At 41.3% G+C, this 27215-nt stretch overlaps 2 protein-coding genes and 1 long non-coding RNA gene across 4 annotated transcripts in view; 2 read left to right on the top strand and 1 right to left on the bottom strand.

Moving 5' to 3' along the window:
* Positions 1-350: 350 nt before the first annotated feature.
* Positions 351-7057, top strand: sh3bp5la (SH3-binding domain protein 5-like, a). Of its 2 annotated transcripts, none has more exons than XM_067509231.1 (6): positions 351-702; positions 2162-2224; positions 2635-2763; positions 3685-3849; positions 4637-4810; positions 5026-7057. In XM_067509231.1, the coding sequence occupies exons 1-6, from the start codon at positions 685-687 to the stop codon at positions 5569-5571; spliced, it is 1095 nt and encodes a 364-aa protein (XP_067365332.1). In that variant the 5' UTR covers positions 351-684; the 3' UTR covers positions 5572-7057. The 2 variants fall into 2 exon arrangements, with proteins under 2 accessions (XP_067365332.1, XP_067365331.1); XM_067509230.1 differs by having other exon boundaries at positions 352-1251.
* On the bottom strand, positions 5312-26855 carry LOC137129863 (uncharacterized). The gene is made up of 3 exons (XR_010914778.1): positions 26661-26855; positions 17454-17627; positions 5312-5446 (listed from the first exon to the last, which is right to left on the bottom strand). It is a non-coding gene; the product is annotated as an uncharacterized lncRNA (long non-coding RNA).
* The window catches only part of gabbr1a (gamma-aminobutyric acid (GABA) B receptor, 1a), a 65008-nt gene continuing 44998 nt past the window's right edge, over positions 7206-27215 (top strand). Inside the window, exons 1-7 of the mRNA XM_067509227.1 lie at positions 7206-7974; positions 10510-10596; positions 10835-10899; positions 13562-13700; positions 17512-17697; positions 19010-19027; positions 26778-26938. Of these exons, the coding sequence (XP_067365328.1) occupies positions 10518-10596; positions 10835-10899; positions 13562-13700; positions 17512-17697; positions 19010-19027; positions 26778-26938 (648 nt within the window). The 5' untranslated portion in view covers positions 7206-7974; positions 10510-10517. The remainder of the gene's footprint in view (positions 7975-10509; positions 10597-10834; positions 10900-13561; positions 13701-17511; positions 17698-19009; positions 19028-26777; positions 26939-27215) is intronic.

The following is a 27215-nucleotide window of genomic DNA, read 5'->3' as shown; positions in this document are numbered from 1 at the left end:
GGTACAAATATCCCTTTAAAACTGTAGTTGGACAAGGCTGAACTTTTTTAGTGGGGGGGGGGGGGGATGTGAAAAATAAACACACAAAAGATAACAGCTGGAGTATGTCATTTTCATCGAACTATGCAGCTGTAAAAATATGAACTTGTTGGTTTTTAATATTCATCTAGTACAGCGGTATTGCTTTAATAAATAGAGCTATCGGATAAAGAGAAAGCCTAGTACTTTAGAGTTTGCACCCCTGGGCACATGGCATTCTGTCGACCTATGAAGTCAAAACTACCGTGCAGCAAGGGTTAATCCAGGCTTATTTCACGAATCTAATTTGGTAAGAACGTTTTAGCCTCCCAAACTATACACGGCTTTGCAAACACCAGAGTTCAAGCAGCTTCTCCCGTGTGCCTCTGGCTATGAGAGATACTTAGGTCTTATCACCGCCTGTCTGCACAAGTCCTGCTTGATGACGAGGACTAAACAGCCTGATTAGCTGCAACGCATAGGAGACTTCGCCTGTCACTGTCGGATGTGTGCGTACGGAAGCCGCTCAGGCCCAAAATCTGTAGCGCATTTTTAGCCAGTGCTCGTTTGTTTACTTCATTTGCAATGATGATGTGAGAGCGAAACCGCTAGCTAGCTAGTCTAGCTGAATAATGAAGAAAGCGTAAGAGATGGAGGGAAAAACACATGCGATGGGGGGACATGGTAATGTGGCCCCTTTTACATTTCATTTCATTCTAGTTCTTTTTCTGATTTGTTTTCAGTGACGCAACCGTTATATTGAGTCCGTTAGCCTGTTAGCAAGTCCGGGTTGCACGCTAGCCGTTGTGTGTTCGTTTGTCGGTGTTATTTGACAACAAAATGGCAAATTGCAAACTCAACAATATTCGGTATAGCTGGGATTATTTTTTAATCTACCCCAGTCAACCGTTTTAACAAGACTGCGCTTGTAGGTTAGTAAGTTGGCCATCAAGGGAGCAGCATTAGCTAACGCCGCTGCTAGCGAAACTGTGGCCTGGAATGGAGCCAGGCGACTTGCGGGAGAGCCCTGCTGGATCTGGGGAGTCAGATGCGGGGGATTGGAGGGAGGTTATTCCCGGTGGTGATAATAAGGTCTTATGTGCCGAAACTAATGGACCAACGTCTGACACGATTCACAAGGATACCTGCCAGGGAGGCGAAAGTGAAAAACCAAAAACCCAGGGAGAAAAATTGCACAGTCCCTACGAGGAGGAATTGGATCCCAGGATTCAGGTATGAGATTTAACGGGTGATATTTGCTTTGCTAGTGCTCATTAAACATCAATCAGGCAACATTCACAGCATATTCACGTTTTTGTGAACAAGCTGTGTATGTAATTTCTGTTACCAGAGCCCAAACTCTGGTCTTTAAAGCACCGATTGCAGTTTGCTCAAATGGTACAAAGTCCTAGATTTCAGTCACGAAGGGTTTGACAGCAGCCAGGTTCTATACAGGTGTTTCTAGTTTACTAGAGAGCAGCAAAGGTACAAGGCAGGCTTGGACCAGTATTTAGTACTTTATTTGAATTGTTAAGCGTTTTGTTCTGTGCTGTCTTTTAATTGTATATTGTTTTTCTTGAATCTATTATATTTCATCTTTTAAAATTAAATCCATGTTTCTCTCTCTGTCTTTTTTAAATGTTTAGTCACTTGCAGGAAAAAACTAAACAAATGGTACTTTGGTTGGTAAAATTTGGTTACTCTATAATCCTAGATGGTAGCTGTGTGCGAAAATGTAAACATTTTTGAGCGAAAAATCTATGTTCCCCCCAAACTAAATTTAGTTTTAAAAAAGTGCTTTAATCTGATTTAGTTGTCAAATCAAAAGTAGTCGTCTTGTCAGTTGGTATAAAATATCACCTTTTTGATCCACTGTAGTACAATATAATGGTCAAAAACCGTACTATATCATTACACGCAATTATGGTCTTTAAGTTTCTTTTTATTGATAATACACGAGACAAACTGGTGCTAATTTTAACTTTGTGTTAGAGGAATGTAATAGTGTTTTTACAGTTTGTGTCCCTACAGTTTAGTTGATGTCTTATTTAGAACCAGCAGACCGTGAATCAAGAATGAAGTGTTGCCAGTTTATTTTTGTGTCAAGAGTCTGAAGCACTACGTTATTTTCTTTTTCCCACAGGAAGAGTTGGAGCATCTAAATGAAGCCAGCGCAGAAATCAACCGTCTAGAACTGCAGTTGGATGTAAGTACAAATACACAATCCGATCAGTTAATTAGATTTATCATCTTACACTGGAATAAAAAATGTGGAAAAAAATTAGATAAAAAGGTTTGATTTTGTGACAAAACATATCTCATGAGAAACGCAAAAAAAAAACAAAAACACTTACTAGCTTCCTGGGGATAGTTTGAGTATGTCTGTTTACAAATTAATATTTTATTAGTCTAACCAGAAGGCGCTGATCAATATGCTAATTTTTTTTCCATACCTTCCAAGCATAAGATCTGAAAATATTAAAATGGAAAATGCATTTGTGCTGATAGGTTGATACTCACTGATGTGATTGCTCACTTCCAGCCACACTCCTGTGAGAAATCTAATCAGTTATTCCATCAAGGGTAAATCAAATCTTGCTATTTTCATGCATCCAGGATGCCAGATCAGGGTACCGGAAGATCCTCACAGAGTCTGCCAGGAAGCTGAATGCTCAGAGCTCTCAGCTTGGCAGCTGCATAGAGAAAGCCCGACCATACTATGAAGCTCGTCGCCTTGCAAAAGAGGTACACACAAACAGCACATGCATCTAGAAATGCGTTCCATTTGTTTGAAATATTGTTGTTTTAAGTATGTAGCGGCAGTGGCTCAGTTGGTAGAATGGCCGACCATAGGGTTGGAGATTCGTGCCCCGTTCTTCCCAACCACAAGTCCAAGTGTCCCTAGCCAAGACACTGGGCGACTGTGGCGCAGGAAGATAGAGCGATTGTCCACCAGTCTCGGAGTTGTTGGTTCAATCGCCGGCTCCTCCGGTCACACGTCGAAGTGTCCTTGAGCAAGATACTGAACCCCAACTTCTTCACTGAGCGTTGGCCCCCATCGGTGTATGAGTGTGTGTGTGTGTGATTGTGAGTGCGAATGGGTGAATAAGAATCAGTGTGAAGCGCTTTGAGGGCCAATTGGTAGAAAAGCGCCAGAAAAGTGCAGACCACTGAAAACCCATCAGCCCATCCTCAGCCGAGCAGTGCTGGTTCCAAACCCGGTAGAAATTGGGGAGGGTTAAATCAGAAAGGGCATTCAGACTAATTATCCACTGTGGCGACCCAGAACTTATAGGAAAAGTTTTGTTGTGTTATTATGTTGACTAATGATGACTGCAGAGGGTTGCACTTAATTACAAGAAGTCACTTTATGTACAGAAGACAAAATGAAAGACACAGATGAAGGAAGGTGTCATGGGAAATAGCAGACAGTTAAGTAAACAGCTTTACATATAAGCATTCCAAAGCAATATATTGTTGTGTTTTCTTTCTTTTATTGACCGAATGGTTCATTTCATCACACTTGAAGCATTTTACATCCAAAGCTATGATTTACAAAAAAGACTTTGACAAAGTTTTGATTGTAATAGGTTTAACAGAAGCAGAGTTTGTGTCCTTGTCAAATTTAAGCTCTGTCAGCTGTAAAATGTTTGTCTGCTATTGTAGGCACAGCAGGAGACACAGAAGGCAGCTTTGAGCTATGAGAGAGCGGTTTCTATGCACACAGCTGCCAGGGAGATGGTCTATGTGGCAGAGCAGGGCCTGATGGCTGATGGCAAGAACACCCTGGATCCCACCTGGCAGGAGATGCTCAACCACGCTACCTCCAAGGTAGGGAAACAGAAATGATCCGCACAACAGTGGAAAAGGCTTTGTTTTTATTGGATAAATCGCGATCTGAACTCTTACATGTGCGTGTATGCATGCATGCATGCATGTGTGCGAAATATAAGAATGTAGATCAAAGCTATAGCACAACACTTTTAGGAATGAAGCTATCTGTAATCTGTAGTATGAGACTCAAAGTCAATCCACCCACTGTTTCGGATACTAATGCTGTGTCAAAGCCCATGCTGTCCCAAGTCACCCAAGTCTATTGGCCGTGACATTACCTGGACTTTACTCGACCAGTTCCTTATGCAACAGCACTTCTACATGCTTCATAACTTGCAGTAAAAAAAAGTTACGTACTGTAGCTTTACTGATGGTTATTTTTAGCATCCTTCGACGCATACTAAAAACTGACTGTGGGTTTTATTTGGCTAGCTTAGGATTGCATTTCAGAACCACCCAGTCCTAGCTATATTGACGCTAGTAATATTTTTAAGGACAGAAATGTGTGTGTCTAGGAAGCTTAAAAAGTTACACATACATGTTACCTCATAACCATTTGAGTTATGTAAGTAGATGGTGAAAGGAAAAAAAAGGAAGCTTAATCAGTGTAGGTTCATTGTTTTGTGTTTTATTTTAGCACATTTACAAGAACTAGATGAACAACCTTCAAAATTTTCTTAGAAATGTGACAAACTACATAGAGACAGTATAAATGAGTACAAAATGAGGCCTACGTCCTTTCTAAATTGTGTTTTAATGCCCCACTACTGCATTTCGCTCACAGGTAAACGAAGCTGAGGAGGAGCGACTCCGCAGTGAGAGAGAGCACATGCGCGTCACACACGCCTGTCAGGAGGCAGAGGCTCGGGTTCAAATGCTACAGAAGTCCCTCAAAAGAGTCATCCTGAAATCCAAACCATACTTTGAGCTGAAAGCCCAATTTAATCACATACTTGAGGTAAAGATATACTGAACTCAGCATTGTCTGTTTGTGAAATCTTACGTATGTATAATATGTTGTGTGCAGTGTATCCTGTACTCGTTTACTTACAGTTTCCCAGTCCCAGAAGCCAAATCAGTTCGGTTTATGAAGTCTGAATGTTTATTTTTCTGTTAAATATAAAAATTATTGTTAAAATTAACTTTGTACCTGTGTCCTCTGTGTGAGTTCAGGAACACAAGGTCAAAGTGCTGCAGCTGGAGCAGCATGTAGCCAAAGTGAAAACCAGCTACTCCATTGCCCTGCGCAACTTGGAGCAAATCAGCGAGCAGATCCATGCTCAGAGAGGAAGGGACCAGGCTGAGGGAGGGCTGCCCACTGTCTGTGGTGGGCGGAGTCCCCCAGTTGGAGCCGAGTCCGACATTAAAGTTCAGGAAAAAGGTGGAGCTTGCGGCGGTGGTGTGATGGGGAAAGATCGAGTGGATGCAGCTGTTAACCTGGTGGAGAAATACAAGGAAAAGGAGAATGAAAAGGCGAGGGAGCGGGCGGGCTCAGATTCCCTCTCAGTCTTCAGCCTGCAGACCATTGCTTCCGACTTGGAGAAATATGACTCCGTCGAGCACCTTGGGGATCTCAGCGATGTGGGGAGTGTGACTGGGGATGAAGGGGAGAAAGACAGAGGCGGATTGATGGATAGGAGGGAGAAGCTGACAGAAACCACCACCAAAAAGCGACAACAGAACTTTTACAAGCAGCACCACAGAAGCTTCAGTTTGTGAGGCTGTCAGAATATACGGTGGTAAAGTCTGCAAAATGAAATGTGAGCTTTTAAACATTATGATAAAAATCCCTAAAACATAGGTACCAAACAAAGTGTGAGAGAATTGGTTGCAAATGTAAAACTGGACTGATACAATCAGTGTAAATAAGCACCCTTGCGATGACTGACAACACATTATCCTGAAGCTGACACTGTAGCCTAGTTAGAACACTACTGAAATCTACAGAGCTTACACTCCTCCAGGACAAGTATACTGTATTCACTTCCTCTCATGGATTCTGGGTAGGATTTGTTCCTCGAGCATGAAGGAACAGTAAAGAAGGCTCAAAAGTCCTGTTTGAACAGACATATTTAGAAAGACATCATTTCCCACTATTTCAGGCTAATTGTTGATCTAATTTGGTGAGACTGGTGAAAAACCGAACCCTCCATTGTTTTCTCCCCCGGTCTTGTCAAGTCTTATCATCAATCGCTTTAAGGTAGAGGGTCACAGGATGTCACCATACACACATTAGATCCCCACTCTTATCCCCCCCCTCAGCGCGTTAGCTTGTAGGGAAAAATGATAAAAACGATTCTGTCAGTGCAGAGTGAAAGCTTGTCTCAATTCACATTTTCTGTATTTATTTCATATTTTAACGTGTTCCAAGTAGGGATTTGTCCTTCCTGGCATGATGGAATGCGTTTTTTGAAAATTCCTGACATAAGTAGAGCGAATGGGGTAGAGTTTAAAGATATTGAAGGCTACTCCGACAGCATGCAATCCTGGCTCGCTATTTAAACCGATGTTTTTGTCACATTCAGGGCTTTATGCTGAAAGAATCACTGTCACAATTAAAGGTAAAATAATGAAGCTCAGCCTTGTTGTTATCCTGTAAAGCTGTTTTAAACATTTTGTATTATTTCCACATTGTTTACATTGGTATATGTGGATTTCTTTGCATTTGGTTTTGACTTTGAAATTACTCGTGTAATTTGAAGTGTGCCTTCACACGCATTTAGCATGATTAGTACTATAGAGCAGACTCAGCTGTAGGCCTCTTTAGAACACTTTAAAGAACAAGAATGTGCCCTTTTATTATTTAAAAAACAAAACAAAACAAACACAAAAAAAAAAAACAGAATCACCCAAGCACCATTTTCCAATGAGACTATGTTTTGATTTGTTTTTTATGTCCGTGTTTTCTTCTTTGATTTTTAGTGTATGATTCAAAAACAACAAAGTCAAGAAATGACTTGTAAATGTATGTAACTATTACAAAGCTGGAAAATATTGAACATGTACAGTTACATGTGTTGCTGATTTAAATATCTGACAATTTTGTTGTACAGTTGTTCTGGACATCCCTGGTTAACTGTATTGTTGCAGTTTATCTGCACCCATCTCTTGCCTCCTCAGTTGGCTTTCACTCTTCCAAACCGAATGTCACCCATTGTTCCCACTTGCATTGTTCTGTAACCAATAAAACAGCTCCTGTGATTCACATATGATCACATATACCTGATGTCTTGTAAGAGTTAACGCATCACTGCGTGGTAAATGGGAGGGTGGGATTTCAGATGGGGAGTGATGGTGTGAGGCAGGGTTATTCCTTCCTCAGCCTTCAATTATTCAGCAGATATGTAAATAGAAAAGTGGGATGCTGATCTCAGAATAGATGGCACAAAAGAAAAGGGAGATACAATAAGTCCATGCTCTTTTGATTTAATAGATGACCAGTGTTGTAGAAATGACTGTTTGCTGCTTCGTTGACTTAAGCTCTAGAGGGCTTTAGAAAAAGGCTTAATGTTAATGCCAAAGCGCCATATCTGCACCTCCATCCGTGTCTAGTCTTCCTGCCTTGATATAATTATTCACGGAGGGATAAATCCTCAAACTTATCAACAACCCAACGCCCCCCTCTTAAGATTCATTATGATATTTCGCTGTTGTGGCCCTAGACCTTTGCGTGTTTCATCGTGGAAAGGAAGGAGGGAGGCGTGAGAGAGGGAACGTTACGCACGGTGCGTCTCCATCATGACGTCGTGAATTAGCTCAAGATTGTAGAGGGGGGGGAAACAAAAAAGGAGGGGAGTGTGGTGAATCGGTGTTTCGACGTTTACGGGGATGCGTTTGTATATAGTGCATGTATATTTTTTTGTATGGACTTTTGTCATTTCTTATACTTGCCACGCGCAACTGCAATACACGATAAATCCCCGACTAAGATCCGCTGGGTTTTTATAACCGTCTGTTTACGCGCGGAGCAGCTTGCACATTTATAGCCATATTAATATAGTCATTGAAGAAAATCGTTGCAAAGATGCATCTTTTTACCAAATAATCCGACACTGGGCTTTTCCTGACGGGTCCCGCCCGGAGGACGTACTGTTATCTTGACTGGGCGCATCGAAACTAATAGTAAGTACACATGCTACAGCCTTGCCTCAGGGTGCTAGATGCTACCGTTGCTGTTGGTGGCGGCTTTTAAGTACATTTATTAGGAACGTGTCCCATTTCCAGCCTAGATAATCTAGACGGAAGCCAAATTCGTTATTCATTTTGTATGCAAGGGCCGTTCGTTTTCGATGGGCACAGGCCAGATTTGGTTTGAGTTCCTTCTTGTAGGAAACCATCACCATTCTGTCTGCATTTGCATTTTGTTGATTTAGAAAAAGATGATGACAGGAGGAGATAGTACACATTTTGAAACAACGTGCACCTGGCTTGAGCAGATGTCATGCTCCTTTATAGAGACTAATCCATAGCAGGGCTACACGTACGTTAATATGGTCGGCCTTCGTCTACAGGCCGTCACGGATTCCCTTGTCAACAGTAACTACCGGCAGCACACGGTTGGTGGCACCCGTACTGTGACCCTCAGATCTCAGTAGTTCATGCTCAACCGTGCACAAAATGCAGCCCCTGAGTCTATGTGTATGTACAGTGTCCAACATGGACCTGCTCTTAGCCGGAACATAGCCACCATATGCTACCAAGCAAGAAGTGTGAGCTGTCTTTGGTGCTGAAACGGACATCATCCCTTTCCATTGCAGCTTCAGGCATTGTGAACACGCAAAGAAAGTAGGCTCAGTGTGTGTGTGTGTGTGTGAGTGTTAGAACAGTGACATTAGAGGTTGAAGTGAATGTGGATGGGCTGTAGGTGTTTCTGTAACAAGGTGTTTCACATGGATGCAGCGTTGGAGCTTTGAAGGTGCCGTCTGTGGTGCTGAAGCCTTAATTGCATTTAAAGCTTGAGGCTACTGTAGTTGACGGCCAGCCTCCCTCCTGTCTGCTCAGTGCCACCGCAGCTGATGGAGTTAGCTGGCTTTGTGCTGGTTATACTGCCTCATCCGTGCTGCTCTCACTCACATAGTTTGCTTTTATCCGGCTCAGTGTGTGATTGCTGATATTAATGACTCCTGCTGGGATGTCCTTCTTTTTTTTCTTCCTCTTTGCTTTAATGCCTCCCCTTCCTCCTTCACACACTGTCAACACACTCACACACACATACACAAGCATATTAGAAACTCTGGTGGTGTCTGCCTCCTGCATGCTTCTTGTCAGTGAACTCTAAAAATACACTGGATAATGCTAATGAAGTATCCAGCAGAGTTTGTCTGTCTTCCACAAGCAAGCCTCGCTGCCATCTGTCTCACTCACTGTGGTGCTTTGCTTTGTTATGCCCCTGCCCACCCACCCACCGCACACACACACACACACACACACCCTACACCCCCTTATTGCCTTGTTAAGTGTGACAGTGCTTGGATGGGTTTGTGTTTGTATTATAAACTTGTAAACCAAACATTTTCTTATTCAAAACTGCAAATGAGCAGCTATAGACTGTATATGGAATCATGTGTTAATAGATGATACAATCATTTGTGTGTGTGTTAAAGTAATGTGGCATAAGAGCACTTTGCAAATTAGACAATCAGTGTCAGAGTTTTCATAGGCTACACAATAACTATGAGTAAGTTCCTGTAATAATTTGCCCTTGTATTAAGCTAAAATATTGTCGTTTATTTTATATTAAATTATTCAGTTAATTCACTGATTTATCCTCTGAGTTTGCAAGTATGGAGGAGCTGCATAAAGTTTGAGAAATCGACTCAGGTGATCTCACTTGAGTCCGTGTTGGCTGGGGCTGAGGACTACAATTCTGAAACTGAAAAAGAAAAAAAAAGTGGAGTTGTGCTGTAAAGTGAGATTAGCAGTCCTCTGTAGCCTGCTCCTCATCTCTGCTTGATGCATGTGCATGTAATTAAAAAGTCTATATTTCTTATCTGTTGTGCACTAGATTTAGATCTTTTTTCTGAAAAAAGTAAAGGAGTGTGATTCTAAATCTGTAGTGTAATATTTAAACGTATCCAAGAGTTTCCTTGCCTGTGGGATGAGGTGAATCATGGTGCCTTAAAAAGCTGTCAGCACACCTAAAAGCTGCCTTTTTGTCTTGCAAGGAAAGGCCTGTGTCCGTTGCCTACGAGCTATTTTCTACACAGACGTGGGGAAAATTAAAGATTTTTGACTTTGCTTTGGTGTGAAGTGTTTCTGTGGCAAGTTACTTTGCAAAAACATCACTATCAGCTATCAAAACCCGAGCTGAAACTCTGTGCACACGGGCTTTGAAATTTAGTAAAGCGTTCAATCAACGGAACCTGAGCTGTCTGCACTGTACGTACAAATAGAAGCAAAGCGAGAAAAGTAGGCTCATCTTGCAGCTCACCCTCTCTGTGCACAGCCAGCAGGTTTGAAAGGGAGCTTTTCGCCAAAACGTTGACGCACCGCGTCTAAACGGACAGGCAGCAGTGAACCAAAAATGACTGTAGTGTAAGAATATTTTCTCGCTAACCAGTTCTTTTTTTGTATCTAGTTTCCTCCATCTCTAAAACCCTCAATTTCCCTGTCACACTTTCCTCCTTTCTCTTTAAACTTCTCTTCCTTCTCTTTCAGATCCGGAGATGGCTCGACTATTGTTTCTGATTATTCTCTACGCTCTTCCATCTCTTGTTGTGCCCATACATAATTCATCAGCTGGAGGTAATTTGTTGTGCGTTTGTATTGAGTATGTGTGTGATAATATGCATTAATGGACAGAGGTAACTCGAGAGAGTTTGCTAAGTGACCTGAATGAAGCAGTGTAATTTGTGGAGTAAGGAAGGCGTCAGATGAACAAACAATATATTATATTGCTGTAATAAATCTATTATTTGGAGTCAGAGCTCTCCCTTTCAGCTGCTGTTCTCCTTCTTCCCACATTCTTATTTTTTTTTTCCAGGCTGTGCCATCATTCGGCCTCCCAGGGACGGAGGGATCCGCTATAGAGGCCTCACACAAGAACAGGTAAAGTGATGTTTTTACTGCAGAGTCCAGGAAAAACTCCTGAAAAAATAAACTCATTTAATATTTAATATGGCTCAAAGGTTTATCAGTATTTACCATCTTTGGAGGTTTTTGCTTTTTGTTTTATTACATTTTAAATGTACAATTTAGAGGTCATCTGAGTGCAGTGACTTGGTTTTAAGTGTTTATCGTATAAATATCTTTGGTAACCTGGAAAAATATTTCACTAAAGAAAGACAAAATAACACTTCAAGCTGCATGATGAAGGCTGGGTAACAGGATGAAGGCTGGGTAACAGGATGAAGGCTGGGTAACAGGATGAAGGCTGGGTAACAGGATGAAGGCTGGGTAACAGGATGAAGGCTGGGTAACAGGATGAAGGCTGGGTAACAGGATGAAGGCTGGGTAACAGGATGAAGGCTGGGTATCAGGATGAAGGCTGGGTAACAGGATGAAGGCTGGGTATCAGGATGAAGGCTGGGTAACAGGATAAAAGCTGGGTAACAGGATGAAGGCTGGGTAACAGGATAAAAGCTGGGTAACAGGATGAAGGCTGGGTAACAGAATAAAGGCTGGGTATCAGGATGAAAGCTGGGTATCAGGATGAAGGCTGGTTAAGGACACACCTGCGAGTCAAATGGGTGGGTTCAAACACTAAGTTGTGTATCAGATCCAGATGCAAAGACCTGGAAATAAAAGCTGAAATATTAATCTCTTGCCTCATATTCATCTTTTGATGTCAAACCCAAATGTTTTCAGTCTACAGCAAAAATAAAGAATTTGGCTGCACCGTTCCAATACTTTCAGAGGGGAGTGTATGTTATACAGAGCAGCCTGCTGGCTCTGATGGCTCATCTCCCAAGATCAGCTGCAACCTTTGTCCCAACTTCAAGACATCTTTCCATGTCTCCTTAAGCTGTTTATTAAAGCAGATATGTCAAAGAAAATCTAATCACCAATGAAAACACTATGAACTTGCATTGTGGTAAAAGTGGGATCTATTGGTTCTGAAACATGGCTCATGGGCCACATTGATCATGCTTTTGTTAGCAAGCTAGACACACATGCATACTTGAGAATGAAAACTTATTTTTGATCTTAAATATATTATTTCACATTGAGAAGTTCTAACTGCATCCTGCCTTCTTCAGCACATGCACAGTGCGATGACAAAATGACTTTAACACAGCAGACACCGTCTTATTTCCTGTTTAAAACCAACAGTCAGATTTGTTTCCTTTGAACCTGGCCACGGTCAATGAACAATATAAGTACCGAATTTAATCCAAATCGCAATCTTTGTGAACCTATAAACCCATCTATATATACACCAAACCAAATGAATGTTCTGCTGCTGGGGGCTGTCATTCTTCATGCCCACTCACACACCAGTTCGCTCATTGGATTTCCCACTATTCAAACCTGCCAGTTTCCACCATCATGCCAACATAATAGTTCCTGCATATGTTCCAGTCTGTCGTTGACCCCCGAACTGTTCCTCTGAGTTTGACTTTTACCTGTTCCTTTTGCTGTTACTGCATGGTTTTGCTCCTTGCTTGTAAGCCTCCGTCATTTTCATTATTAAAAGTTACATCACCAGAGTAAATCAACCTTTTAGCTATAATTTCCCATTTGTAGACTGTTGGAAAACAATCTTTTAGCTCCTCGTATGATAGTATATTACCCGGCAAACTTGGCTGTACTATTGCGTCAAACACACATCCAAATTTAACCTGACAATTTTTATGTTTGTAAACCTTTAAATATTAATTTCAAAAAGTAGTAAAAATCTGTGAGTTTGAATAACATTTTTACTGACTACTGCTTTTACTGACTGTCCAAATGGTAAGTTACTGAAGTTCTGACTCTTCTAAAAAAAAGTTTTAAATTTACATAAATAAATATAGTGTCAAACAATCTCATCCTGTTCACACTAATTCTAATATAGCAACAGATGCACTTCAGACATGCTTTACGAATATGCTTTTCCACAAAACATGATTCATTAGTTACTATTCAAGTGGATAATGGATGGAAGTGGATTCCAAACTGGTCGCGAAACCGAAAAAATGATGCTTGTACTTGAGCTACAATTTATCTTGAGTACAGAGAAACTTTTCCTCCTTCAGCAGATGTAAAAGTAGCCTTGTGGTGTGAAAGTCTGTGCAGAAAACCATTCCGCAGTATTCTGAGATTTACAGCCTCTCGATGGGGACCCTAAAGCACTCTGCAGCAAATTTCAAACTAGAAGGGAGATTGATGCTCAGAGAGCTGAAGAAAGACCAAAGAATCTACAACTGAGCCATTCAATTGCTTTTTTAATCTGACTGCACTGTTCTCATTGAATGCACATGAGTTAAAACACACATACTGTACAGACACCCACGAAATTGAAAGATATTCATCCCCGGCAATCCTGCTTATTTACCCCCCTCTCCCAGGCACAGAGGAGGTGTAAATCAGAATGTGACAGCCCATCAATTCCAGCAATATTCCCGTAAAATATTCTTCCTGGTACAGCTTTATTGTCACAGCCGTACGGCTCCACAGTCTACTGCACTGAGACAGGATGAAGAGGGTCCCTGAGAGGATTTGAAAAAGTGGGATGAGAGAGCATCTACCACTCTTTAATTACTGTCTCTCTCTCTCTCTTCTCTTACAGATCCGCAGTGTGCAGATCCTCCCTGTGGATTATGAGATCGAGTATATCTGCAGAGGAAACCGGGTTATTGTGGGACCTAAGGTCAGGAAATGCTTACCCAACGGCACATGGACGGACATGCTGCAGCACAGCAGATGTCGTAAGTCCGTTTCGCTCAGACTCTCATCCTCTTTCATCCTGTCGTCCTCTCCTCTTTTATGTCGTCACAGATTTCCTTTCCCAGGCAAATCCCACGTTTAATAATCGGGTCTTACGTGTCCCATGTTGTGAATCAACATCAAATAAAACCACTGTTACAACAAAATGAATTCTCAGTTGTTCTGACAGCATGTTACTGCCACCTTTCCCATCTTCACTACTGTGAAAGGAAAGTGTGAAACACTCAGCAGCCTTCAAGTTATCATCTACAACAGTAAAGTGACACGATATTAACGAAAGCTTACAAAGCATTTCAACTCCGCCTGACCTCAGTCCAGTTAAAAAAAACAACAACAACAGAGGTGTGAAAGGAGAGACGAGAATCAGATTATCCAATTTGTTAGACGGTCATGGAGCAGCTTCTGCTTAAGCCAAACTTTTAATGCAGCTGAGCAGTTTTTGAGGAAATTATGCATTTGACTGTTGGAAAACCAACACTGTTGTTGTTTTTTACAACTCAATGGGATTGAAAAGCTATGACGCGACTGTTGCCTTCAGCTTTGCTTTGGTTCAGTTTGGTCTCGACCAACCCCTGAGGGAAAAATATAGCTCTGGATACATATTGATCAACTTTCTTCACCAGCTCCTTGCTAACTTTGCAGGTTTGCCATTTTGTGCCGTGCAGGTCACACGCTGTGGCTTTTAAGAGCCTTTTCTTCAAGTTGCCTGCTGTGGCTAAATGGAGCTGTGAGAGTGAAACCTTGAGAACAGTATGTGTGATAAAATAATCAGAGGTCCGCTGACCAGTTCTTTTTGAAGCTTTTTAGCCACATCCCACTCTAAACCCAGCTAGCACAAACAAATACAGTCCAGCTGCTGTAAAAGCAGAAAGTCTCCATTTTCACAGCACTAACTCCATCAGTACAACAACAGAGTCACACTAACGTTCACTCTGTCGCTCAGGGTTTCTCCGTTTCAGAGAATTTATATTTTTACTCTTAATTAAGTCCAGCCATTTCTTCTTTGCCTCCCTCCCAAACACCCATCAACTCAAGGCTTTCTCGTCTTTTTTCCCCTCATTAAAAATCTACCCAAAGCGATGGCTGCAACTCTTTTGAATGTAATAATTGAGGAGAAGGTTTGGAGTTTAAAACAATATGGCTTAACGGAAGAAAACGAAAAGTGCCTGACCCTACTCTTATTATAATTTTACCAATGCAACATGCAAATATAGGGAAATGTTGGAGTTTGCTTGAAATAGGGACCAGGGGGAAATCGAATATGACCTCTGTTTAACACAGGTCTTCAACAGCAAAGAGGCGTTTTCATACTGTGTCTTGGCACCTGAGCTGTTAAAACGTGTAAAGGACCACTGAGCCTCATCCATTAGTTACACATTTCGGTTGATTGTTCACAAGTGATTTCAGTGAAAGGTCACATAACACCAATCTGCTTTTGCTGCGATGCCCTGATGACTTCCGATTTGATTATTTAGTCTTTTCACTCTGAGATACTTGTGTATGTGATGTGTGGAAGGCAAAAGCATGTTCCTTTAAAAATATATATATTTAAAAAGTTTTCAAGTAGTTTTACTGCTCCTATAGTTATAGGATATTTCTTCTTATGCTTCTTGGACAATGAAGCCTGAATCCAATTTTTACTCCGTTCACATCCACAGTGCAAATACAGAAAATAAGGCCAGAGATTCAATCAAATCCCTGTTGTATCTCGATTTTTCGTCTTTCAGTTCACATTTAACAGCAGTGGAATTTATTTCTTCCATGACTACATTCTCCAAAGCAGGATTTTTTTTTTGTTTTCTCTGGCTTATGTAAGAGCACAAGCTGCAATCTGCGAACTGGAGTTTATGTGCTCACATGCTGGAAGGAAGATTCAACAAACTCGGCAGCTAAACAGAATTATAATCAAGAGCTTGGCCATTTTGTCAGGAAACCAGGAAAACAAATGTTAGACCTAATTTATTTCTTACTACTAACTAACTAACACAAAACCTTTATTTATTTGGGTCTAAAGGCTTCCACAGATAGTTAAGGTTTTATTCAGAGACCCTCTAACTTTACCATATTTATATTATATTGTCTGTATTTAGCTTAAATGTATGTGTAGAGGCAGATACCTGATAATAGTACATTAACATATGCAAACATGTCTCAGAGGTAAAGCTGCAGAGGCAAGAGGCCAAAGTAATCTCACAGGATGAATTCATTTAAACCTCCGCCTCAGATGTTGGCTTAGGTAAACATTTTTGCACTTCATCTATATTCAGTTTTTGCATAATGTTTGTTTTGATGTTTAGTCTCGTTTGAACACTGTGGATTGACCCATGCAGTGACTGTAAGCGACGAATAAAACTGCGAGTTGCCGTCGTTACCAGCGCGCGAGGCTGACACGAGTGCGAACCTTTCATTTAACAGGTGAACACTGACAAATATCTGAACAGTAATGAGACTCCCTGCAGCCTCTGTTCTACTTTGTGCTTTACTGCTAATTAGCTTAAATCAGCATCTCAACACTCCAAACCTGCAGTAGACATCTCTGATCCTCAAGAGCCACTGCTCTGCTTCTTTTCCACCGATCTCGGCACAGCCTTCACCTCCCAGCTTCTGATTGGCTGAACACACCTGATCCAGGTTATCAGCAATGGTAGGTGGGAAAACCAGCAGGACTGTGGCTCTTGAGGACCAGAGCTGTCCCCCTCTGTTAGCCGGCAATCTTCCGAACAGCAGCATATAGGCATTGTCACTGAGAGCATGTGGCCATTCTCCAGTAGCATTCAGGTCAAAGTAATCTACACACTAATAGTTTAGTGTACGGTGTCAGCTCATCGATTTTCACTGTCGTGGTTCACTCTCACTCGCCAACATGCTATGTTTTCAGCTTTTCCTAAAAACTGTAACAATACACCACCTGGCAGACTGGAAGACAAAAACCTGGATATTTGCCTTAGGTGTTGGACCAAAAAACCAAGGATGCATTATGAGAACTGGATAGCAGATCAAAACATGGTGCCCATTCACTCAAATGAAAGTTGCTCAGTGGCAGATACACATAAGATTTTTTTACAGGTGAACATCAGGTGAATTGGCAGAATTTAAGCGCTGTTATTAAATAGATTAGAAATGGTAAAATAAATCTCTTGCCTTTGTGTCTACAGACTACTACAGATTTTGTCGCAAGCATTTAGCCTAATAAGAAAGACCAAAGATATGAATTTAAATAATCCTGCAGCTTTTCTGGACTTTCTAAGTGATATTACACAAAAGTAATCAAATTCTGGATGATAATGAGACTATTTATGAGGTTTGTGAGGCTCACAAGACAACAATTAATTTTAGCCTTAATCTCTGTGAGAAAAATCCATTTTGGGGCCAAATGTGCAACATGCAGAGGTTGCAATACCATCACTGGCTGATTTGCCAAACTTGCCTCGCTGCCCTGTGCAGATCCTGGGTGCTTGCAAAAAAAGCACAGCTAAAAGAGTGAAAATTGAATATTTTAAACAAGTGCCTAAAAACAAATGAAAGTTTGCTCTATCCATTCAGTTGGATGGTTACTGCGAAAGCCTTGCAAGCATCTTAATTTAATAACACAATGTCAACGTTGCATGTTTATTCTGCTTGTAGCCATTTGGCTACCTATGCTGGCCCTTCCCCTCTGAGCTTCCCGACAGCTACAGCATTTTTTCAAATACATGTCTGACTTCGAATCCCCTCCCCAGTAATTATGTATTTACCTTTCCATAAGTCTGTGTCGCCCTCAATCTCTCTGGTCCTCCTCCTGTCTTTTTTTAGTGCTTCTGTGCCCACGCGTGTGGACTTCTCTCGAGAATGGCAGAGTGACGGCGAAGCCTCCGGGACCACCAGTAGAAGGGACGGTGCTCCATTACAGCTGCCACGCTGGCTTCATCCTGGAGGGCAGAAACATCAGCCATTGCACTAAACTGGGCAAATGGGATGCACCTAAACCCACCTGCCTCTGTGAGTTCCTCAGCCATAATGTGACTAAATGAGATTTTACATAGAAGTGCCGGTTATCTTGGGGGGGGATTCAGTAGAACATGCAGGCTAATTGACATCATAAATAATGTATCTGTTAACAAGTTTAACGTCTCCTGTTGATATTATTGATTTATTATTTCCTGGTATTTTGTGTAAAAAAAGTGTTAGTTGTTTTCAAGAAATGGATTTAAATCCCTTACTAATAATCTTTAAGCACACATGTACATTGTAACGAATAGAAAATACCAAGTGCAATGTTTTTCACACACACGGTTCACTTAGGTTTTCCACTCTGCTTCACAAAAATGGGAATATAAGGCTTTAAGGATGGCAGATAATTACAAACACCTGCTGTCCCACTGGTGGCGCATGGTTGCTAGGCAATAAATGATTCAGCCAATCAGAGTGTAATCCACACAGGGGAGCTACTGTTGACGCAGTCAGGTAAAGCCAACAATGAATGCAAGCGGAAAACTGATGCTCTGCACGTTAAAGTGCGAATGGGGTGAACTCATTGATTGTTACGTGACTTTGACTGGATGTGTGAATATGTGAAATCGTTGACAACCACGAGTGTTCCCAGGCCCAACAGTTGGCATGTCTCCTGTGTGAGGAGGTTTGTCCAAATTTGGGAAAATAAATGAAGAAACGTGGATGGAACGAAGAACTGAAAGAAATAAGATTGTAAACTGGCCATCAGAAGAGTTGGCATGGCAACTAGTAAAGTTGCTATGGGAATGGTAGTATTAAAATGATGAAAGAGGGACCACAGTTGGACTGGGCATCTGAAAGAAGGCTACTTATTGTGTAATCATTAAACTAGAAGATGTATAAATGCTTTATTAATTACTTACAACAAATGTCTAAATACCTTTGTACTCAAGTACTGCTGAAATCTCTCAGGGTGTTACTGTAAGTTTTCTACTGTACATACAATATATAACTTTGACATTTTTCAATCTATTTTTATTGTATGCATAAAAAAAACCCCAGAAGTTACATAATCTCTAGTTAGAGACCTCCTGCCAGGCATTACAGCCTGGCATAAACCCACAGCATGTGCTTTTCACAGGACCATTACTGTGTTGTATCACTGCCATCTAGTGGACGGAAATCATCTGAATTTTGGGCTTAATCAATATAAATCAAATGTTCATCATAAATGTAAATAGTTTATATTAAGAAAAAAGAACTCAATCAGTTTTAAAATGCTGAAGTAGCACAATCGTTAGTTTTAACTGTTTTAATATTTTAATCAACTGTTTTCTCTTTTTTTCCTGGCCTGCTAAAGATGACAAAAACTACACAGGTAAGATTCTTCCCATCCACACCAGCCCAATCCCTGCTACTCTACAGCTGTTAGTTGTGTTATATTCTGTGATCATGCACATTACAGTGCCAAAACCACACACAAACACAATCCAAACACTAAGGACGAGCACCTTTATCAGTTGTGTCGCAAAACCTCAAATACTCCTGCTACTAGTTCACTCTAACAAAGACTGAAACTTATCTAAAACAGACTGTAACTTTTAGAGATTCTGACTTGTTCTACCTTAGTGGGACAGCTGAAGTTTCATATGAGGCTTGGATGGAGTTTGAAATTGTTAGTAACCTTCCACAAAAAACAAACCATTTTTTTCTGAGAAACCTCAACTGACAAAAGTTATAAAAATGAGAGTTTGATGTTTTTAAATAATACAGTAAAAGTCTACTACTTTACTTTTTACAGTTGAAATAAGCTAAATGAAATGTGTGTGTGATGCTAATTACAGGGAAAGGTTTGAAATATGACTATAATGCAATGATTTGTGATGTTTTCTAACAAATATGTCCAGGCCATTTGTTATATTATTGAAATATTCGGTTCAATCAAAAATCCAACGCAACCCCTTGCGCCTCTACTTTGAAGAATCGTGAACTATTCCTTTATCTCCTGTGCAACGCTCCACCTCAGCTGCCAGTGTCTACTGTCGCCACAAGAGTGCAGCAGCGATCTTTGATACACTGGCCAAACTTGGGCGTGTCTCCATTTGGAGCAGCAGTTGCTTGAAGCACTGGCAAGTGGTTGTTCTCCATCGAAAAGGGTTAAATCCCCACACCAGCTGGGAAAAATCGGTCTTCTTAGAGGAGGGGAAAGAAACTTCTTTTGTGAACAACTTGTCCAATTAAAGATTTTCCTGCTGTCAGACACGTTCGTTTAGATCACAGTTAATTACGCTGCAAACTTAAACCAGTTAAAGTAATTAGTTTTCACATCTAGTAACAGAAAACATGCATCTTACAGGGCTGACAGCATTTTTGCCTGTTTCTTACAGCCTCATTACATGAGGATTGAACAAACACTTCTTCTGAGAATCAAAGCACTGAGATGGTTACCACTAATCAGCATCATTATTAAACTTACATTTTAAAATCGAACTCATCTGAACTTGCCTTCGAGACTAATTTTGAAACGGAGAAGAGTTACTTTGGCTTCATCACTATGAACATATAAATGTTCACGGGAGTGGAATACTCGTGTTCGTGTAGCCCAGCACTACACTGCTACTTTAACGGTGTATTTCGGTTTCTGTGAGAGGAAAAATGTATAGGTCAGTAGCAGGTCATTTCTGAAAACGGAACAATGTGCTTAGTCAGGTTTTTCTGATTTAGAAAAAAAAAAAAAAGGGTCAAAACATCTACTAGTTCAGCCATTTTATCTGATCCCTGGCAAGGATGATGAATACATTTGCTACTGTTGCAGGATGCCTCAGCCTCTTGCACAGATATGTCACCACATTAGGCCACATATTGAATCATACACTCCCTATGATCCTTGGAAGGCTCACAACACTGATGCTCGAATGAATTAGGCAGAAACCAGCGATGGCTTTTCATGAGCCGGTCACGCGTACACATACTGTTCATGCACACATTTCTGCTTGTGTGTGTGTGTGTGTGTGTGTGTGTGCGACGTGCGGCACGCAACGTGATTTACAGTTGAATGCAAGTTTTCCCTTTACTTGCTGATAAAGACTTTACAAATATCATGGACAGACTTGGCAAACACATAATTAACAAAGCAGCAGAGAACACTTTTCCGTTTCCACAAATAGAAAGTTCCATCCACTGTCTCAATACTGACCTTCTTCTGGCTCAGCTCTCTCTCTCTCTCTCTCTCTCCACTCAATGTGCCATCACCACCCACTTACTGCCTCCTCAGCAGGAGAAAGGTTAATACCCTGCTCCCGTCTGTGTCTGCTCTACCCTCTTTGTGTGCGAGTGTGTGTGTGTCGGTGCACGTTTGTGTTTATGTGCACATATATGCAGTAGGATTGCATCTCTGGTTTTTGTGTTTTCATTGTAACAAAACCACAGGTACTAAACGAGCACAAACAAATCAGCAAACAACCGAGAAGGAAGTAAACAAGCTAAAACAGGTTATATCTTAACTGTGCAGCTCTGCCAAATGCAATTTATATTTTCACATAGATATATTTAACATTGAAAAATACTTCTATTGAGGAAGAAGGAAAATATTCGTTATGTGTAGCTTTTCTAACTGCACACAGACATTAAGTGGTGTCATGGGAGGCTGCGATCTATGTTTGCAAATCCATCTTTTAGTTCTAGCAGTGAGGCCATCTCCCACTTTTCTACCCATTCTTGTGTTCCTACTGTGAAGCCTTTCGTAGCTAATGAAGACAGAAGTCTTCTGAAGTCTTTATAAACAGAAAAGAAAAATATCTGCTCACTGCTGTTACCCACCATTTGCTTGGACCATTTGTGATTTAGATAAATTGTGTGTGTGTGTGTGTGTGTGCCTACTGATGATTGCCTATATAGCTGAAACGAGTGGGTGATTGTTTTGTTGATTAAAAAAAATATATCAAAAAATAAGATATAGCAACTACACTGATATTTAATTAATAATTTCAGCTATTTTTCAAACTACAATATTGAAACTGTGTCAAATGTTCTCAGATGTCGAGCCTTTCATGTAAAAGGATTGGCTGACTTTTTGTCAAACATAATTTTTAATAAAGTCATTTTTTTTTAGCTTAGTTCTGAGCAAACGTCACTCAGCGAGGAATAAAGACTGAATGACTTTGTTGGTGACTTAAAAGTTGTAAAACACAGAGAACTTTTGAATAAAGAGGCAATGCAAAACACAGTAATTTAAAATAAAGATGGTGTTAGCATCAACTTTTTCTTATAATTATATTTCTAATTTCTTAGCTTCAATATTTAATATGTTGTCTTTGTACCATTTGCAATCAAATGGGATTCAAATGATATGCACATTATTGCATTCATTTCCTTTAACATTTCCATAGCATCCCAGCTTTTCTGATTGTAGCTTTGCTTTTAACCTGGGATGTCTTATCTTCACATCATCACGACGTGTCAAACCATATAACCAAACTGATGAAAGCAGAAGCTGTGAGAAAAATGGGAAAAACAACTTTTACCTCACACTTCTTGTCCATGCATGTGGGAAATCATAAACACTCTCACAGCAGTCAAAAGAATCCTGATACTGATATAGAAGATTGTATTTCTTCATAATAGAACATATAGAGCATGTACAAATGTAAACCCTAGTGGCCTGGCATTTTGCAGCTGAACAATGAACTTGGTATTCTATACCTGTGCATGATATATTAGAGTAATAACTCAGATATTGCAGAGTATTGGACACAAGGTAGTTTATTGCTGCAGGACACATCTGTAATCATAAAGCTGTATCTAAGATAGTCCTTTTCACTGCATGATGAAACCTATTTTTCTGCAGTAGCATGCTGGCCAACATCTAAGCTCCTAATAATAAATCATTATATTAATCTCTGGCAACAAGTCTGTTCCTTTAGTAGACATCTTTAGAATTCAGCCTACTCATGGGGCATAAAAATCCTATTTAAACAAACGGTCTTTGACCAAAGTCTGATCTCTGCACAGAGAAACTGGATATGAACTGACTTGTGCTGTCAGCATTGTAGGAAAAAAACCTTCTGTCTACAAAAAAAAAAAAAAAAATGCAGCAGTGTGATTGATTTTACACGATACATTTTTGAAAGAACATTTTCACAATGATTTGAATTTCTCTCTCAGTGAAATAAAAAGTACTTTGCTGGCGAAGGACAATGTAATCCGGCAATTGTGTTAAAAAGGGGAACATTTAAAACGAGTATTTTCCTCACTCACACATCTGCCAGGAGGAAAACAGGCCATTATCCTGAAGGATGCCCATTGTGCAAACCGCAGGCACACAAATGTACAGTACAAAGCCCTCATTAGAGTGGCTCAGCAACATGTTACAGCACTTATGTAGTGAATGCATCTTTTTGCAGGCTGCACCGCAGCAAATGTCTTCTCTGAATGTGGCATTTACCACCACTGGGGTTATTAGCAGTCCGCCGTCTGATGTCGATGCTTCTTGCCTGTGTTGACTGCAGGCTTATGAGGCGAATCTGTGTATAAAGTTCATGGCTGGATAACAGTGCGTTGGATGGGTCACAGGAAGGTAGAGAGGATGAGGAGGTGGAAGTAGAGGGAAAATGCCAGCAGATGAGCACTACACTCACCTCAGCCTGTGAGGGCTTGTTAGCAGCTGGATCTGGATAACTCTCTGCTACATGGAGATATTCAGATAATGAGATTTGGGTAATGAACCAGGGTTATGTAATAGTCATATTCCACCCCCTAACTACAGAGGCTTTTTTAATTTAGTCTGGAGTCAAAATGATCTCCTTTTCAACTGCTGCAATAAATAATTTTTAAAAGAGAACTTTAATTGCATTGTAATGTCGGTGTTAGAGCACTAACGCTTGAGCTTGAACAGCTTGAGCATAATATGGGAAAAAAGTGTAGTCAATAATCTACATATGCTTAAAAATGCTAAATGACTGCACCACGATGACTTTGAATTAGACCACACCACATTAACCTTTAGCTTTCTTTGGGATTCCCCAAGTAATTAGTTGGATAGCAAATGATGCTGGCGAATGCATCTTCGAAACATCAAAAGTTTAAAAGAACAATCGATGAACAGCAGGTGCATGATCGTTTAGTCTATTCTCAGTCTTTAAGGATCTTTGCGTCTGATTCTATGCGTTTGTACGTGCATGGCTGAGAGCGGGAAGGTGCGGCACGTCTTTGTCTCAGGGATGCAGATAGGGACTGTGCTGCAGGTGTGCAGTCCAGTCTTCCTCTCCCCACTACATCACTGTCTACGCTCAGATAGAGATGATGGCAAATAACCTCAGCCATGATTGATACCACCTGCCACCGTTTTTTTTTTTTTTTCCCTCCCTTTTCGTTTTTCCCCTCGCTGATTTCTCAAAGCAGATTCGGTGGGACTTTATAGACTTGGCCGTGGAAAGGAGGTCGAGATGAAATGGTCTATGAATTAGCAGAGGTGGTTACACAGCAGAGTTGCGCACTGCTCGTGTGTGGTGCCCTAGTAAGCATGAAGTTAACATTTTACTTCAAAGCATTTAAGTTGAACCGAAGTCAAATTGGGTTGAAATTAGAATATTTAACATAAGGAAGGTTCAAATTCTTTCAACAGCAAATGAATGACGGCAGCTGGAGCAGTGTTTTGTAGGAATAGTGCCACCTCTCAGTATGGCAGTGTCGGTTTGTCAGTCATAGATACCTGTTGCACGGATATGGTTAGATGCTAAACAGCAGTTTGTTACTGTATGAAATAATTGAAATGAAAATAATTTAATGTGATGTACTATAACTGATTAAATGAATAAATTGAATCATTTATGAGTAATTACAGTTGCTTTGGAAATTTTCACACTTCTTTGGATTTAGCACATTTCACTGCATTGCAAAGTTGTTGTTTTTTTAAATAGAACGACTCACTGTCTTTACCCATCTGTATCTACGCAATACCCATAATGACAAAGTAGAAACATATATTCAGAAATCTTTGCAAATGTAGTCAAAAACCTCTGTTACAAAGATATTCACTAGTATTGCTGTGTTGCTCCAAGGGGTGTTCAGGTGCATCCTGTTGGCTTTTGTGTCCCCCTGTGTCAACCCAAACTGATTGGACATAGATTAGAAAGGCCTACACCTGCTGTTTAAACACAGAACTCTCTGTAGACTGCAACAGTAACCTTTTATGATGGCAGTTTCAAACGCTTTGAGTTTTCCCAGGAACACAACAGCCTCGATAATTGGGACTTTCTAAAGTAACAGGAGTTTTCTTCAAGTCGTCTGCTCTGCCAAACTGAGCAATTAAGACAAGAACAGCTGAGACTTGTTCAGAAGGTTGAGCAAGAACCCAACAGTCACTATAACAGAGCTTCAGAACTTCAATCAGTCATCAATCAGTCGTTCACGGTTCTGCCGCATTATTCCTGAAGCATAGTGGGGGTACTGTCATGCTATATGGGGAGGGGGCTCTCAGCAGCAAGGATGCAGGGAATGGTCTTTAAAGAGAACCTGCTACAAAGTGCGAACAACAAGAGGTTAAGTTCAACTTTCAGTAAAACAGTGAACTCAAGCATTCGGGACGTGACTCTGACTGTCTTTGTGGGGCCCAGCCAAAGCTCCAACTTAAACATTAGCCTGACATCTGCCATTTTTATACACTTCTCATTCAATCTGATAGAGCTTGAAAGGGTCTGTCAGTAAGATTTAGTGCCCAAATCCGGGTGTGCTACAGACTTCCCCCAGAAGATGAAACCACTGCCAACGCGCCTTCGACACATTACAGAATGGGGGCTGATAGGGGGTGTGAATAATTTTGTAAATAGTTTCACTTTATTATTCTGTGTATAGATTGATGACGAAGACGTAAAATGAGCTAAAGAATGGTGTAGGCACTTCCCAGAGCCGCTGACAGACATAATTTGTTTAAGGAAGGTTTCAAACTAAACCACGGATTTTGATTTGGCTTTTAACCCGTGTGCTGATGCGTTGCTCAGCAAACAGCTGTAAGGCAGCAGCTGCCTGCACTGATTGGAGCAGGAGGCCAAATGCAAAGCAAATATGACAAGATGAGCTGGTGCGGGTCTCTGGTGGAAAGGATGTACAGTTTAAGTTAAGCTCAGCGTGCAACTCATTAGAAAATCTTTGAGGAGATTTTGCCCGGAGCCCCCTCCCAACCACCCGTCCCTCCGTCTCTCTCCCACTCTCTCACTCTCTGTCTCTCGGTATACATTTCAGACTTGTCCTGACTTACTCGCTCTCAACTCTCTCTCTCTCTTACACACACACACACACACACACGGAACCAGCCGGTGCTGCAGTGGATCAGACGCAGAGCTCTAGCGCGCCTGCCTTCCCGCGGCAAAGCGTTTCATCTGCTGGAATAAGGCTGCGATACAGGGGGAGATGTAGCTGCTATTTCCGCCTCTTAGTTCACGCTCCAGCGTTTCGATTTTTTTCTAAACTCCCTGTGCACTCGTTTGACCTGGTTGTGGTGTTCTACGTGGACTCCAGCTTCTAAGAGCGCGCCCCCCCCCCTTTCTTTTTTTTTTTTTTTTTTTTTTTTTTGCGTAAATGTCGCGAGTGGCAAACGCGCTCTCCAATATTCATGATTGATTGCAATGGCTGCGTTACTTTAGTTTAGTTCCCAAGGACTGCAGGACGGAGGTTTGCTTGAAACTTGACCGATGAGCGTCTCAACCGCACGATCGCTCCTGTTGAACTGTGTCTGACTTTGTGCTGAAAATATCCAGCATGCCCTGCATAGTTAACCACGCTTTACGCTGACGAAATCCTATACTCGATTTGCTAATCACATGCCTTAAAAAGCTGTCGGCTCACACAGTATCTACAAAGCTCAAAATCCGATGCACACACTTTCGCCTTCCCCCCTCCCAGAGACACGTGTTGAATTCACTTAAAGTTTAGCTGCACACCCGCACATTAAAATAAGCTTTGTGCAGCTTGACTCCGCTGCAGCACCGGGGCCAAGTTGCTCCGGTTCAGCTCACCTTGAACCATGCCGAGCACGAGTCCATCGCGCGCAACTCGCTCAGTCCGCGACCCTGCGATGTTCCTCCGGGCATCTCTCATCGTTCTTCTCCTTCTCTGTCCACGGCCGTCTGCAGGCAAGAAGAAGCTGTACATCGGAGCGCTGTTCCCCATGAGCGGAGGGTGGCCCGGGGGCCAGGCGTGTATGCCCTCCGCTCAGATGGCCCTGGACCTGGTGAACAACAGGAGCGACATCCTGCCCGACTACGAGCTGGAGCTCATCCACTACGACAGCATGGTGAGTGCATGTGGAGGAGAGTCAGAGGAGGTGCGCGCTTAAGTGATGTGTGGTGTCAGTCGGTGAGGGATCTAATTATCTGCCTCTCAAATTAACATGAGGGGTAACTTACTCTGTTGTGCCATTCAGTGTGCTGGATATCACTTATCACAGTTTTCTTTCCCATTATCTCTCAAATGACATTTTCTGACTTTATGGAGCTTATTTGTTTCCCATCCAGGCTTTCTCAAGGGTCACAGCAGGTATATGGCATTTTTCTCCCGCCAAAACAACAGGA

Source organism: Channa argus, chromosome 7 (genome assembly GCF_033026475.1).
Source record: "Channa argus isolate prfri chromosome 7, Channa argus male v1.0, whole genome shotgun sequence".
Lineage (NCBI taxonomy): Eukaryota > Metazoa > Chordata > Actinopteri > Anabantiformes > Channidae > Channa > Channa argus.
This window is presented reverse-complemented; position numbering and strand designations above follow the sequence as displayed.

Excerpts from the sequence above, each read along its gene's own strand:
- sh3bp5la (XM_067509230.1), top strand. The coding sequence starts at position 1,018 with ATGGAGCCAGGCGACTTGCGGGAGAGCCCTGCTGGATCTGGGGAGTCA. Across the intron at positions 1,252-2,161 it reads AATTGGATCCCAGGATTCAG|GAAGAGTTGGAGCATCTAAA; the intron begins GTATGAGATTTA and ends TTTTTCCCACAG. Across the intron at positions 4,811-5,025 it reads AATTTAATCACATACTTGAG|GAACACAAGGTCAAAGTGCT; the intron begins GTAAAGATATAC and ends GTGTGAGTTCAG.